The 14,506-nt window shown below is 43.6% G+C and overlaps 1 protein-coding gene across 1 annotated transcript in view; it reads left to right on the top strand.

Moving 5' to 3' along the window:
* The window catches only part of LOC141074949 (uncharacterized), a 95,230-nt gene that overhangs the window by 75,066 nt on the left and 5,658 nt on the right, over positions 1–14,506 (top strand). The window contains exons 9-10 of the mRNA XM_073562277.1: positions 816–927; positions 3,808–4,927. Coding sequence (XP_073418378.1) covers positions 816–927; positions 3,808–4,927 — 1,232 coding nt within the window. The remainder of the gene's footprint in view (positions 1–815; positions 928–3,807; positions 4,928–14,506) is intronic.

Raw genomic sequence — 14,506 nt, 5'->3', positions numbered from 1 at the left:
ATCACTGCACCTATTGCCTCACTAAACATGTGGCTTATTGTTCTCCCTCTCCAGGGATCCACCCCCCTTAAACATTTGCTTTTAGCTCAAAGAGTGAAGAATATTCCAGAAGCCCAGTCTCCCGTCTGTCATCAGGGTTGTGTATTAGAGATGCCCCCTGCAGAGAGGAACAAAGACACACATGCCCCCACAGATGCAGGACAGAAATGCTAATGTAGGCCTTATATATACAAGAGATCCAGCCGGCACATCTAGCTCTGCTCACTGTCACTGAATGGAAACACTGATTTGTGAGACTGAACACTTTCCAGGAGAGATTTATGTACTTTAAACTGACGAGCAAGTAAATCTCTAATAAAAACAACAATAAAATTGACGTACTGGTGCTCCGCGCTGGAAAAAGTCCGTGGTCCGCTCCTCACAAGCATCATAAACATGAAGGCTTATTTCTTGAGGAACAATTATTTTTAAAAGAAAAAAAATTCCCTTATCAAATGGGGGGAATTTTATCCCTCGTTTTTGGGCTTTGTTTTTAAGGTTATCATTGTGCATTGAAAATGGCCTGACAACATGATTTTCCAGGTTGCACTTATGGTGATACCAAACTTATAAAAGGCTCTTTTATTGTGTTTTTATGTTCGTTTAGTGACTAAATAAAATTCAAACGTTTTGTAATGGAAAAAAAAAAAAGCCGCCTTTAAGTCTCGCTGCTGAGTTGGAGGTCAGTTAGTGCACAAACCACTCCATCCAGTTCCATGATACGCCCCTCTCCCCGTCTTTGTAATTGTACTGACATGTTACATCTCATATATCAGGGGGAAGATCTGATTATTATTAAAATGGAAGATGAAGAAGAGGAGATGACCAGCGCTGGTCAGCCATGTCTGAGTGATGGAAAGGATGAAATTCCACCAGCTGTTACCGCAGGTATGTAATAATGATCATAAAAGTGAATATAACATTCTCAAGGTAGATTTTTCTTTGTTGCTACATTGAAATAACTTATAATAGCACACAGAAAACCCAATACAGGTCAAAGGCAAAAACTCATATGACGAATATTCAACACAACAAGAAAATAGTTTAAATTGCCAAAATTACAAATTTTATTATGCACACAGTGCTACAGATAAAATATCCAAAATATTCTTTATACAAATAACATATCAGGAATACTGCAGTCTAAACAGGGAGCCATATTGCATGTGTGCCCAATAATCCAATAAATTAGACTTATAAAATTTCATCATATACAGGCATAACCTCTAGTTACATGTAACATGGATTCATTCTGACAGCTTACTACTGAGTCATATAAAATGCAATAACCGCATGTATTTAAATATCGTGCAACAAAGTACGTAAATCTGTTCACATGAAAACAGCCTATAGTCTCCCCCGGGCATAGCCTGTATACAAATGTATTAGGAGTGCCATTTCCAATCAGTCTACTAGTGATTATATATATTCACAGCACCTTACAAGCAATCCCCCAATAAACCATCTAGGAGATAGGCAAATATATGACATAAGGAAAAACTCCAGCGGGCACTTACATGAAGAGTAGTGGTCGCGCTGGCCTCCCTGTCGCCCCAACGCGCGTTTCGCTTCTTCGTCAGGAAGGTGCTTGCAAGGTGCTGTGAATATATATAATCACTAGTAGACTGATTGGAAACGGCACTCCTATACATTTGTATACAGGCTATGCCTGGTGGAGACTATAGGCTGTTTTCATGTGAACAGATTTACGTACTTACTTTGTTGCACGATATTTAAATACATGCGGTTATTGCATTTTATATGACTCAATAGTAAGCTGTAAGAATTAATCCATGTTACATGTAACTAGAGGTTATGCCTGTTTATGATGACATTTTATAAGTCTAATTTATTGGATTATTGGGCACACATGAAATATGGCTCCCTGTTTAGACTGCAGTATTCCTGATATGTTACTTGTATAAAGAATATTTTGGATATTTTATCTGTAGCACTGTGTGCATAATAAAATGTGTAATTTTGGCAATTTAAACTATTTTCTTGTTGTGTTGAATATTGAAATAACTTACTAGCGAAAAGTGATACTGTGTGATGCATCGTGTAGGACAGGGGTCCCAAACCTATGTCTTGGGAGCCCCATGTGGCTCGGGAGCCCATGATTTGTGGCTCGCGGTTACCGGTCAGCTTAGTGCATTAGCACCAGGTCTAGCAAACAACTATGAAGAGCAGGTCTCCAGGTGGGGTAGTTTGTGAGTAGCCAAGCACAGAAGAGGCAGATCTGAATGTGAATATTCTGGCCTTGGGGTTTGGAGATAATTTAAGTATGGTAAGTTGGAGACGGGATGATGCTGTCAGGAGGAGAAGCTGGGTGCAACAATGTGGTGGGAGTAATTGATGCGAGAATACTGAATGGAGGTATTGTGGGAACCTCTGGATCTTGGTATGCTGCCTTGCTGTGATATCTATGGGCAAGCTTTGGCTATCATTATACCAGTAATGGGGGCTCTGTGTCGCTTCTGTGAGGGCGACAAGAGCTGGATGTGGCCCATGATTTTCTCTAAACATCAATGTGGCTTCCGACCCTTTCATATGGCTGGATGTTGCTCTCAAGGTCAGAAAGTTTGGGGACCACTGGTGTAGGACCTGAAGGAGGTGTGAACGCACTGAGAAATTCCCTTCACTGTGTTATATGAACCTTGTTGTGTTCTAGTTTAGCATTAGGATCCCTGGAACAAGTTCTCAATATCAGATTGATGGGAACCCAACACCCGAATGATTCCAGGTCCTATCTACTTCAATAGTAGCTGAGCTACAGTACCAGAGTCTGGTCACCATACAGCAGACTGAGCTGTGCTGTTCTGGCTCCATTCAAAACCATCTTTAACGTCTTAAACACCAAGCCCAAGCTAATGTGGGCTTTCTTTGATACTACACATAGTGCTTTATCTGGCAGTCAATAGACTATACATACGTACATTCCAAGAAAATTACAGAATAGGAGATAAAACTCCAACATTCCATACAACGGTATCCATTTATATATTGAGACAAGGGTGTCTGATAGTTCCTGTGAAATGCAAAGAGTATAATCTGCAAAACATTCTCAATACATGCACATTCAGCTACTTATACACATCATGCGGCCTTTAAGGTGCTTTGAAAGCAGTTTTTGACATTATGTATACCTCGGGATACTGTATTATTGTAGTATGAATGGCCTAGTCTTCATTAGAAATGTTATGCCATTTTTTGCTGCAGAGAGTCTGGAAGCTTTGAAAAATGTTAACAAATCCTTACAGCTCCTACTCCTGATGGTTCTCTGCTCTCCCCCCTCCCTTCTCTCAGTGTTAGAGATCACAGCAGGGACAGTACGTGGGTTGTACATAGAACTCCACAATATGGAAAGAGGATAAAAGAGCCACAGTCTTGGGGATCTTATATATTAATGGGAGGGAAACACAGAGATCACACCCAGTCTGTAGTACTTGGATACACAGACACTGATCATATCCAGCCTATATATCTGAAAGACACACACAGCTCATATACAGTTCATACAACTCTTATCAAGTCAGGGCGTATGTAATAAAAGTGGTGACTAGGTGTAGAACAGATCCAGTTTTAGTGGTGATTTTGATGCATTATTTGAGCCAGACCTTGAAATGGATTGAATGGGAATGACTTTTACGTCTTCCTGGTAGACCCACTTCTGGAATGGAATGTGTGATTTCAGCCTAAAAGGAATATTGCAACTTTTTCTACTGTGTGCTTCTAATTTTTTTCACCATTTGTTTTGACTCCTAACAGAAAATCATAGTAAGAAATTTGAAGAAAACGTAATGTTGCCTGATTATAAAGCAGAAGATGAAGACATGAAACAGCGCTCTTCAAATGATAAGCTAATTTTCCCCCCCGGACTTCATAGTACACAGGTATCCTATAAATCCCTGGATAATGAGGAAACTTCTTCTGATCAATCGCTGATTGTTACCACAAGTCCAAGTCTAAAAGGAATTCAGAAATTTCGGCATGCTGAACAAGGTACAAAAAGCTCAGTTCATAGAAGAATTTACACAGGGGAGAAGCCGTACTGTTGCTCACAATGTGACAAGTGTTTTTTAAAGAAATCACATCTCGTTATACATGAGAGAATTCACACAGGAGAGAAGCCATTTTCATGCTCACTGTGTGGAAAGTTCTTCACAAATAAATCAAATCTTCTTAGACATCACAGAAGGCACACGGGAGAGAAGCCGTATTCATGTTCAGAATGTGGGAAATGCTTTTTAGATAAAGCGGATGTGGTTAAACATGAGATAATGCACAAAGGAGCAAAGCCGTTTTCATGCTCATTATGTGGGAAGTGTTTTACGTATAAATCCAGTCTTCTTACACATGAGAGAAGTCACACTGGAGAGAAGCCGTATTCATGTTCCGAATGTGGAAAATGTTTTACACATAAATCAGATTGTGTTAGACATCAGAGAATGCACACAGGGGAGAAGCTGCATTCATGTTCAGAATGTGGGAAGTGTTTTCTTAGTGAATCAAGTCTTATCATACATCAGAGAAGTCACACAGGAGAGAAGCCGTATTCTTGTTCAGAATGTGGGAAATGTTTTGCACAAAAACAAAGTCTTATTAAACATCGGAGATTTCACACAGGAGAGAAACCTTATTTATGTACAGAATGTGGGAAGTGCTTTACAGTTCAATCAGATCTTATTAAACATCAAAGAATTCACACTGGAGAGAAGCCGTATTCATGTTCTGAATGTGGGAAATGTTTTACACAAAAATCTGATCTTGTCACACATAAGAGAATACACACAGGAGAGAAGCCGTATTCATGTTCAGAATGTGGGAAATGTTTTATTGCTAAAGCCAAACTTCGGGATCATCAGAAAAGTCACTTGGGAGATAAGATGTTTTGATTTCTTATTGCATTGATATCTGTGGACATTGAGAATTTTAATTTATTGGTGAAATTAGCCTGAATCTACCAAACGACCAAATTATATGTACTTATGGGTATCTATAAGTGAGGTCCATGGAGGAAAAGAAATGTGGACATGAAAAAGAAAAAATGTATGACTTTCAAAGAAGTACAGCCCGATTGATACCATGAACCTTGTTTCTTATTAATGTATTCAGAATCTCACCCAATATGCAGGAAAATGTGGAGTGGCATCAAGGAAAAATAAGGATACTCAGTGGAACTTGTTTTTCTAACATTCGTGGACATATCAGTATTTTTTATTAAAATAACCTAAAAATATAAAGATGATGACATTGATCAGAAAATGATTCTTTTTTTTGTACAGAAAGAAATTTCTAAAGTATATTTATCACTGCTTGAAAACCTTACTTGTCGTGTGTATGAGGAATCACACTGTTTCTGGCCCTAACATGACTTGCATCCTGCAGTTTTCACCATTTTACCTTTGAAGGTTCTATATAGGATTTGTTGCTGTCGTCTCTGAATTTGTTGGTGGAGACTTGCTGCTATGAAGCTGCGGCTCAGTTGGTTGAAATGACAGCGAAATAACATCACATTGTATATGTCTTTTGCGGTTAAGTCATGTATATCGCATCCCAACTTAAGTATAGAGTATAAGTGGAGGGGATGGAGCGAGCAAATCTGCAACGGATAGGTTGGGTTCACATTCCGTTTGGTCACCACGTCCTTGGCTTCGTCAGGCATTCCTGCGTGCTCTGCCGGACATTATTTTTCACCCATATCTGCCAATTTGAGGTGGGCTCCATAGGCGGATATCGCTGAAACTGATGTCCGACAGATCGCACTGTATCATCACAGTCAATGGACCTGTCGGCACATACGCCCAAATCCCATTTTCCAAGGCTTCAAACATAAGCCCCAATGCATCTACTAATGTGAGGATCAAACGCACTGGGAACCCAGCCTCAGGGCTGTGGAGTCGGTAAGTCAAACCTCCAACTCAAACTCCGACTCCTAAATTTCCATGACACCGACTCCATCTCTGACTCCCTCATACCAGGGCTGAGGAGTCAGTAAGCCAAACCTCCGACTCCAACTCCTTAATTTCCATGACTCTGACTCCAACTCCAACAAATTGGGCTCCGACTCTACAGCCCTACCCAGCCTTACGATCCCAGTTATGTGCAATCCCTGTCGTTTAGTTGCTAACATGCCTTGGGAAATTGCCATGTAAGTAGTTTTAAAGAGGGAGAGCAATGTTATCTGGGCAATTAAAGGATTGCATGTTCACGTCCCCTTGTAGGACTTTTTTTTGTTTACATTATTTATAAGTGGAAAAAAATAAGCCATGATAATGAAATTTTAAATAAAAAAACCCTTGAAAAATACTTGAAAGTAGTATGATGGCTTTGTTAAGGTCTGGGAGTTCTTAAATGTATCAGGATCTGGTTAGTTAATCATAGAATTCTCTGTAAGATCTTCATTGTACCAGGGAGGCCTGTGGCCAATGTGAGACAAGGTCTAAGATTGAATCTTTATGTTACTCCTACAATCCATAACTATACATTATAGTAATAAAGGCGACTACTGCTCCCCCCACTCTGTCCTGTGATCGCAGGTAATATATTTGGTGAATGGATATTGTACTTAATTTGGCAGGTGAGTTTTCCAGTATGACCAAAGACCATTGTATCATATTAGTTGTTTCTCAGTGGAGAGTGTACCATTATAAACCAGGTTGGGAACCATTTGGGTAGCATTCTTTACCTTTGCACACGTTAAGGTATTTGGGGGGGTCTTCGAAGTCATGAAGTGGCCAGAGACCATTCATAGGAACATTCAGGCAATGCGAAGCACTGGGGCTCGCTCTTTACTTTTGCTCTCCCTAATAAGTTGCCTGTCTTTATGTATCTAAATATATTACAGTAGACTTTGTATGTGTACTGTTAGTTACTCTAGGTATATGTCTGTCAGTATATAGGCGTGATCAGTGAATGAGTTGCGTACCTTCCAGAGATGTGCTTAGATAATTCTACACTTATAACCTATAGTACCCAATATGGGATAGTTACGGGGAGGCAGCCTGATCATAGTATACCATACACCGTGTGCAGAATTATTAGGCAAGTTGTATTTGAGAGGATTCTTTTTATTATAGAATAAACAACTATGTTCTCAATCAACCCAAAAGACTCATAAATATCAAAGTTTAATATTTTTGGAAGTTGGAGTGGGGTTTTTTTTTTTAGATTTGGCTATCTTAGGAGGATATCTGTTTGTGCAGGTAACTATTACTGTGCATAATTATTAGGCAACTTAATAAAAACCAAATATACACCCATCTCACTCGTTTGTTTTCACCAGGTAAACCAATAGAGCAACGCAAAATGTAGAAATAAACATTTCTGACATTCAAAAACAAAAAAAATCAGTGACCAATATAGACATCTTTCTTTACAATTACACTCACCTTCCTTCCATCCATAGATTCTGTCAGTTGCTTGATCTGTTTATGATCAACATTGCAATGTGCCGCAGCCACCACAGCCTCCCAGACACTGTTCCCAGAGGTGTACTGTTTTCACTCCCTGTAGATCTCACATTTTATGAGGGACCACAGGTTCTCTATGGGGTTCAGATCAGGTGAACAAGGGGGCCATGTCATTATTTTTTCTTCTTTTAGACCTTTACTGGGCAGCCACGCTGTGGAGCATTTGGATGCATGTGATGGAGCATTGTCCTGCAGGAAAATCATGTTTTTCTTGAACGATACAGACTTTTTCCTGTACCACTGCTTGAAGGTGTCTTCCAGAAACTGGCAGTAGGTCTGGGAGTTGAGCTTCACTCCATCCTCAACCCGAAAAGGTCCCACAAGTTCATCTTTGATGATACCAGCCCATACCAGTACCCCACCTCCACCTTGCTGGCGTCTGAGTTGGAGTGGAGCTCTCTGCCCTTTACTGATCCAGCCTCTGGCCCATCCATCTGGCCCATCAATAGTCGCTCTCATTTCACCAGTCCATAAAACCTTACAAAAATCAGTCTTAAGATATTTCTTGGTCCAGTCTTGATGTTTTATCTTATGTTTCTTGTTGAAAGGTGGTCGTTTTCCAGCCTTCCTTACCATTGCCATGTCCCTGAGTGTGGCACCCTTTGTGCTTTTTGATACTCCAGTAACGTTGCAGCTCTGAAATACGGCAAAACTGGCGGCAAATGGCATCTTGGCAGCTTCACGCTTGATTTTCCTCAATTCATGGCCAGTTATTTTGCGCCTTTTTTATCAACACGCTTCTTGCGACCCTGTTGGCTATTTGCCATGAAACGCTTGATTGTTCAGTGATCACGCTTCAAAAGTTTGGCAATTTCAAGACTGCTGCATCCCTCTGCAAGACATCTCACAATTTTTGACTTTTCAGACTCCGGCAAATCTCTCTTCTGACCCATTTTGCCAAAGGAAAGGAAGTTGCCTAATAATTACGCACACCTTATATAGGGTGTTTGTCATTAGACCACACCCCTCCTCATTACAGAGATGCAGATCACCTGATTTACATAATTGGCAGCTGGCTTTCAAGCCTATACAGCTTGGAGTAGGACAACATGTATAAAAAGGATGATGTGATCAAAATACATATTTACCTAATAATTCTGCACCCAGTGTAGTTATTATAAATATACTCATACCACAAGCTATGGCCTTCCCAAAACCCTGTCTGATGACAAATGCACATATAGCAGGATGCAACAGGCCTCCACTAATAAAGGCAAGGGGCATCACAGGCGCAAACTACTGATAAAACAACCACACCTACCAGACCATGGAGGGGTTGGTTGCCTAGTAGAAAAAATGCACATAGATGCAGTGTAGATATACTTAAAGTGTATATAGTGAAGTATAGCGTGGCACTGCTGCAGGGTGCACAAGTAGGGTACCCACACCAAGAAGTGATAATGAAAATAACTTGGCACTCAACTTCTAGTATTCATGAGATTGGAGAAGAATTTTATTTAGGCAGTCTACAAAAACGTTTCGGCCAACAACCTGGCCTTCATCAGTCTGCGGTCAAGCATGACAAACAAGGAAGCAAAATTACAATCAAAAAGATGACCAAATCATCATAATTTTCTGTGGACATTATGTACAATAATTGAGACAGCAATGTAACAGATAAGATTACTGATGAACATGCTGTTAATCATGTCTGAAGCTAATCAGACGGAATAACGAAACAAAGAAAATAAGAGGAAAAAAAAGGGGGGGAAAAAAACTGAAGTACCGTATATGCTCAAATATAAGCCGAGATTTTCATCCCATTTTTTTGGGCTGAAAGTCCCCCTCTCGGCTTATATTCGAGTCATATACACCGGAGGGGGGGGGGGGGGGTGTCAGGTCATACTTACCCGTCCTAACGCTGTGTCTTGAGCCCCCAGCTTCTCCGCGCTCTCCCTGCCTTCAGCGGTCACGGGGTGCCGCTCATTAAAACTCATGAATATGCGCATATTCATGAGTTTTCATGAGCGGTACCACATGACCGCTGGAGGCAGGAAGCGAGAGCGCGGAGAAGCTGGGGGCTCAAGACACAGCGTCAGGACGGGTAAGTATAGCGATACTCACCTGTCCTGCGTCCATGGCTGCTTGCTGCTGTCTGTCATTGGTCAGTGACTTCAGACAGCATAGGGCGCGGTGACGTGGTTAGTGCACTCCGCGCCCTCTGCAGTCTGAGCGTCACTGACCGATGACGTGGCAGATAGTGGTGAGCAGCCATGGACGCAGGACACGTGAGTATCTCAGGTGCCAGCAGTGACACTGGCACCTGACACCCAGCGACGGAGCGGTATGTCATTTTTTTATTTTTACATGCAGCAGCGGCATGGGGGCAGCATATGGGGGAATAATCTATGGAGCTTCTTATGGGGGCAGCATATGGGGGAATAATCTATTGAGCATCTTCTGGGGTCAGCATATGGGGGAATAATCCATGGAGCTTCTTATGGGGGCAGCATATGGGGGAATAATCTATGGAGCTTCTTATGGGGGCAGCATATGGGGGAATAATCTATGGAGCTTCTTATGGGGGCAGCATATGGGGGAATAATCTATGGAGCTTCTTATGGGGGCAGCATATGGGGGAATAATCTATTGAGCATCTTCTGGGGTCAGCATATGGGGGAATAATCCATGGAGCTTCTTATGGGGGCAGCATATGGGGGAATAATCTGGAGCTTCTTCTGGGGTCAGCATATGGGGGAATAATCTATGGAGCTTCTTATGGGGTCAGCATATGGGGGAAAAATCTATGGAGCTTATGGGGTCAGCATATGGGGGAAAAATCTGGAGCTTCTTATGGGGTCAGCATATGGGGGAATAATCTATGGAGCTTCTTATGGGGTCAGCATATGGGGGAAAAATCTATGGAGCTTCTTATGGGGTCAGCATATGGGGGAAAAATCCATGGAGCTTCTTATGAGGGTCAGCATATGGGGGAACAATCTATGGAGCTTCTTCTGGGGTCAGCATATGGGGGAATAATCTATGGAGCTTCTTCTGGGGTCAGCATATGGGGGAATAATCTGGAGCTTCTTCTGGGGGTCAGCATATGGGGGAATAATCCATGGAGCTTCTTATGGGGTCAGCATATGGGGGAATAATCTATAGAGCATTTCCCACCCTAGGCTTATACTCGAGTCAATAAGTTTTCCCAGTTTTTTCTCGCAAAATTAGGGGGTTGGCTCATACTCGGGTCGGCTTATACTCGAGTATATACGGTAATGGGGAAAAAAATAGAAAAGCGGACCTACCCGACTGCTTAAGATAATTAGGTAAGGCCGTAGTATAGTAAAGGATGTGTCAATTCCTAATAAAATGATAAAGGGTGTTATATAGTAAATGGACCGTAAGTGAATGCTCATATAGAAAAAAACAGTTAATATGGAGTCGTACCTTTTGTGAGGACTGTGATGGTGAGCCATCCAGCTCACTATTAAGGTGAGGTTCTATGTAATATTCTCATATAAAGAGATATCCAATTCACTGTTTAGGCAAAAAAATCTGTCTGATAACAAAACACCAGGAGGTGAGTACATGGAAGGATTGATAGGTGCACTCAGTGAAAAGAAGAGGATATTTTACCTTTACTTATAATGGAGTTATCTGTATGATATGCCCATGGAAAGCCAAAACCCTAATAATAACAAGGTGATGTGTGTAAAAAGATAAGTTGCCAACCAATGGAGATTTTTTTATTGACAAAAAATACTGCAAGGATACGTGTTATATGCAAGAGTGTAGAAAGTAGTACAGCTGGCTTGTTATAGCGATGAGCACTCTAGACAGGAAGATAAGGTGAGTATATGGAAGTATTTGAATGGATACTGGCAGGGGAGGCTTTTACTTGCTCACTTCTTTTACATGGGTCTGTCAGTGCAGCAGGTCCTATTTAGGCTAAAGAAACAAAAGATACTCAGTGGAAATCTAGTATATGGTGATACATCTCATAAAAGATAAGAGTGTACAATAAATAAGCGCTTACCGCTGGTGTGTAGGGATCCAGACGTGGTTTCCACCACTAGTCGCGTTGCTGTATAGAGCTCAAATGAAGAGCGCTAAAAAAGAAAGGGGCGGGACTAGGTGCCTCATGTGTCCGGGGCTGGTGAGCAGGAAACGGCTGCGGCGTGTGTTCCATGGACAGGAAAGTCCTGTGTTTGCGTTCCATATGCAGGAAGTGACCTTTCTGTATGTGTCTGTGATCAACCAGACGCTGTAATGTTTCCTTATCCTCTTATAGAGGCTTAAAAAGCCGTTACACTTATTGAAGTAGCGCTATAATATTATAGAGTGTCCTGTTTTCCTGGTGCATATATGAGATTTATATGCTGTTGTATACTCTTGGTAAAGTCTGCCCGATGGCATCACAATATCCTGATGAGGCGGTACCGCTAAGAAACTCCTCAGCCAGAAATATAGCCGAGAACTGGTCCATACCGTTTCCCGTACCGGCCTGCCAAAGGAGATCCTGACAGACCAAGGAACTCCATTCATGTCCAAAGTGATGAGAGTTGTGCAAGTCCCTCCAAATTAAGCAACTCAAGTCATCGGTATACCATTCACAAACTGATGGTGTTGCAAGCACCACACCTCAAATCAACGCCAGGCCTTATATCTGCTTAATTGAGAATGACATAACGAAGGGATTGCCCACACCTGTCCATGAAATAGCCTTGGAGTCAACTGTCCAATTACTTTTGGTCCCTTTAAAATCAGGGTGGCACATGTTAAGGAGCTGAAACTCCTAAACTCTTCATCCAATGTTAAGGTGGATACCCTCAAATGAAAGCTGAAAGTCTGAACTTCAACTGCATCTGAATTGTTTTGTTTAAAATTCATTGTGGAAATGTCTAGAACCAAAATTAGAAAAATGTTGTCTCTGTCCAAATATATATGGTCCTAACTGTAGTTTTAACCCCAGATTTTACATTTTTCACATTGGAAAATGGGTAAAAAAAAAGTCAGCAAAATGACTGCACAGTCCTTAGTCACGTAAAGTAACAAGCAGCAACGCGGGATGCAGTGACGGGACGCAGGCAGAGCAAGGGTTAATAGGTTTATTTACAGGGGAATACTCCACGCAGGGAGGTAAAGGGTTAAACAGCATGATTGAAAAAAGGATGTGGTGAGACAAACAGTACATTAAATCAAAAGGATATTCTTGAGAACAACGGTTCCAAAATAACGGCGGTTCAATAGCACGGATGTCAGGAAGTCCCTCAATGGCACCAGCAACGGCCGACGCGTTGTCCATATTAATGGATTCCAGCAAGCAAACAATACCCCTTCTTCTGGTGTCTGTGGTCGGTCTCCGGTACCTTCCTCTGCCCCTAGTCCATATACTGCAGATGCCTACAAGGGTACGGGCCACGGTACTAAGCCCGACAGTCTTGCACAGCTCTGCTGACAGTCTCAGTCAAGTGGGCCCAAAGTGGCTGATGGTAATACGGGTCACGGTCTTGTACGAGCCCAACGTGTCTCTGCAGGTGTTTAATGGCCCAGTCGGGATGCAAGTCAAAAAAAAAAAAAGGAAATTCGTTCCAGCTTCCAAACAGTCAAAAAAAAGTTTTATTCGTTCATGGATAAAACCATTTTTTTTATCCATGAACGAATAAAACTTTTTTTGATTGGAAGCTGGAAGGAATCTCTTTTTCATTTCATCCACATGTGACTGCACCGGTTCCGGGCTTTCCCACACCACATGCTGCAATGGAACCGGTGAGCTGGTCCCTTTTTGTTTGTTCAGGGTGCAAGTGTCTGTTCTGTTCCCGGTCACTCGTATGGGGCACGTGTGTTGTACTCACGGACTCGGAGCGTTCTGCGCCTTGCCTTCTGGCAGCCACTGGGCTTACACTGCACGTCACCTCTCTGGTCCCCGCTGTTGGCTGAAGGCGACAACAGGCACTGCCTTGCGCGCTGCTCCCGGCTGAAGCACTCCTCTCTGTGGCTGCTGCAACACCTCACAGCTCTGCTCTGTGTGCATGGCTCTGCTCTGAATTGCTGCTGGGCACACTGCTTCCCTCACTGCAACAGTCCCTGTCCTGGTTGACTGAAGCACAGCCTGTCGCAGCGCCGGTACTCCGTGTCAGGATGAGGAGCGCACCGCTCACCCCACTGCGCACTGCTCTGACCTGGCGCCAAAACTCTCCTCTTTTTATTCGGACTCCCATGACAGCACCACGAGAGAGGGGATCCGCCCTTTAGTAACAGGAAACCTACAGATACAAAAAGGGCGGCACCTCTCCCACGCATCAGTTGGTTTCCTGTTCCTGAAGGGACGGGATCCTACAGAAGACCAGGATCCCAGGCCGGCCGGCCGATACAGGTAGCGGGCGGGTCTCCTACCTCGGCCTGGTGCGGATCCCTGGAAGACGCCACGGTGGCCCAGGATGGGTAGCACGGCGGTGGCGTAGTCAGCAGGGAGCGGCGTCCGGAGGATGTCCGACTCCAGAATAAAGGCCGCCGCCGGTGAGTATGTTTCCCCCCGGGGGCCCCCGGATCCGGCGGCGCTGGTGCGGTGGCCGGCGCGCTGCTGGGGACGCTGCGACCGGGGAGCGCGGCATCCCGAAGCTCCCGGGCGTCCCGCGTGACTTCCGGTCGGGTGGGGTCGCGGTGACGTCAGGGGGCGGCCGGAGGAGGTGCTTCCGGGTCGGCGGCGCCACTGCGCATGCGCGAGAAAAACAAGATGACGGCGCCCATCGCAAGCGCCGATGAGCGTCGGCTCTCCGGCCCGGTGCGGCGCCAGCTGGGGAAGGGAGCCCTATTAGGGGGGGAGGGGCGCGGCACGCATACTGCTGTCCGGAGGAGGGGTATATAGGCAGGACCCGGGCAGGGTGCCTTGCCTTGGCCACATTATTGCGAGCAGTAATGGAGAGCGAGCAGGAGCAGCGTCAGCGGCGTCAGCAGCAGCAGCAACGACGGCAGCAGCGACAAACATCTCTGCCGCCCCTGGATGACCTTCGGCAGGTCAAGCAGAAAAAGAAAGAGTCACGTGACAGTGA

The sequence above is a fragment of the Dendrobates tinctorius genome, unplaced genomic scaffold (assembly GCF_039654945.1).
Source record: "Dendrobates tinctorius isolate UK_male_01 unplaced genomic scaffold, ASM3965494v1 ptg000342l, whole genome shotgun sequence".
NCBI classification, from domain to species: Eukaryota; Metazoa; Chordata; class Amphibia; order Anura; family Dendrobatidae; genus Dendrobates; species Dendrobates tinctorius.
Note: the sequence above shows the minus strand (reverse complement) of the source record. Positions and strands in the feature narration are given on the sequence as shown.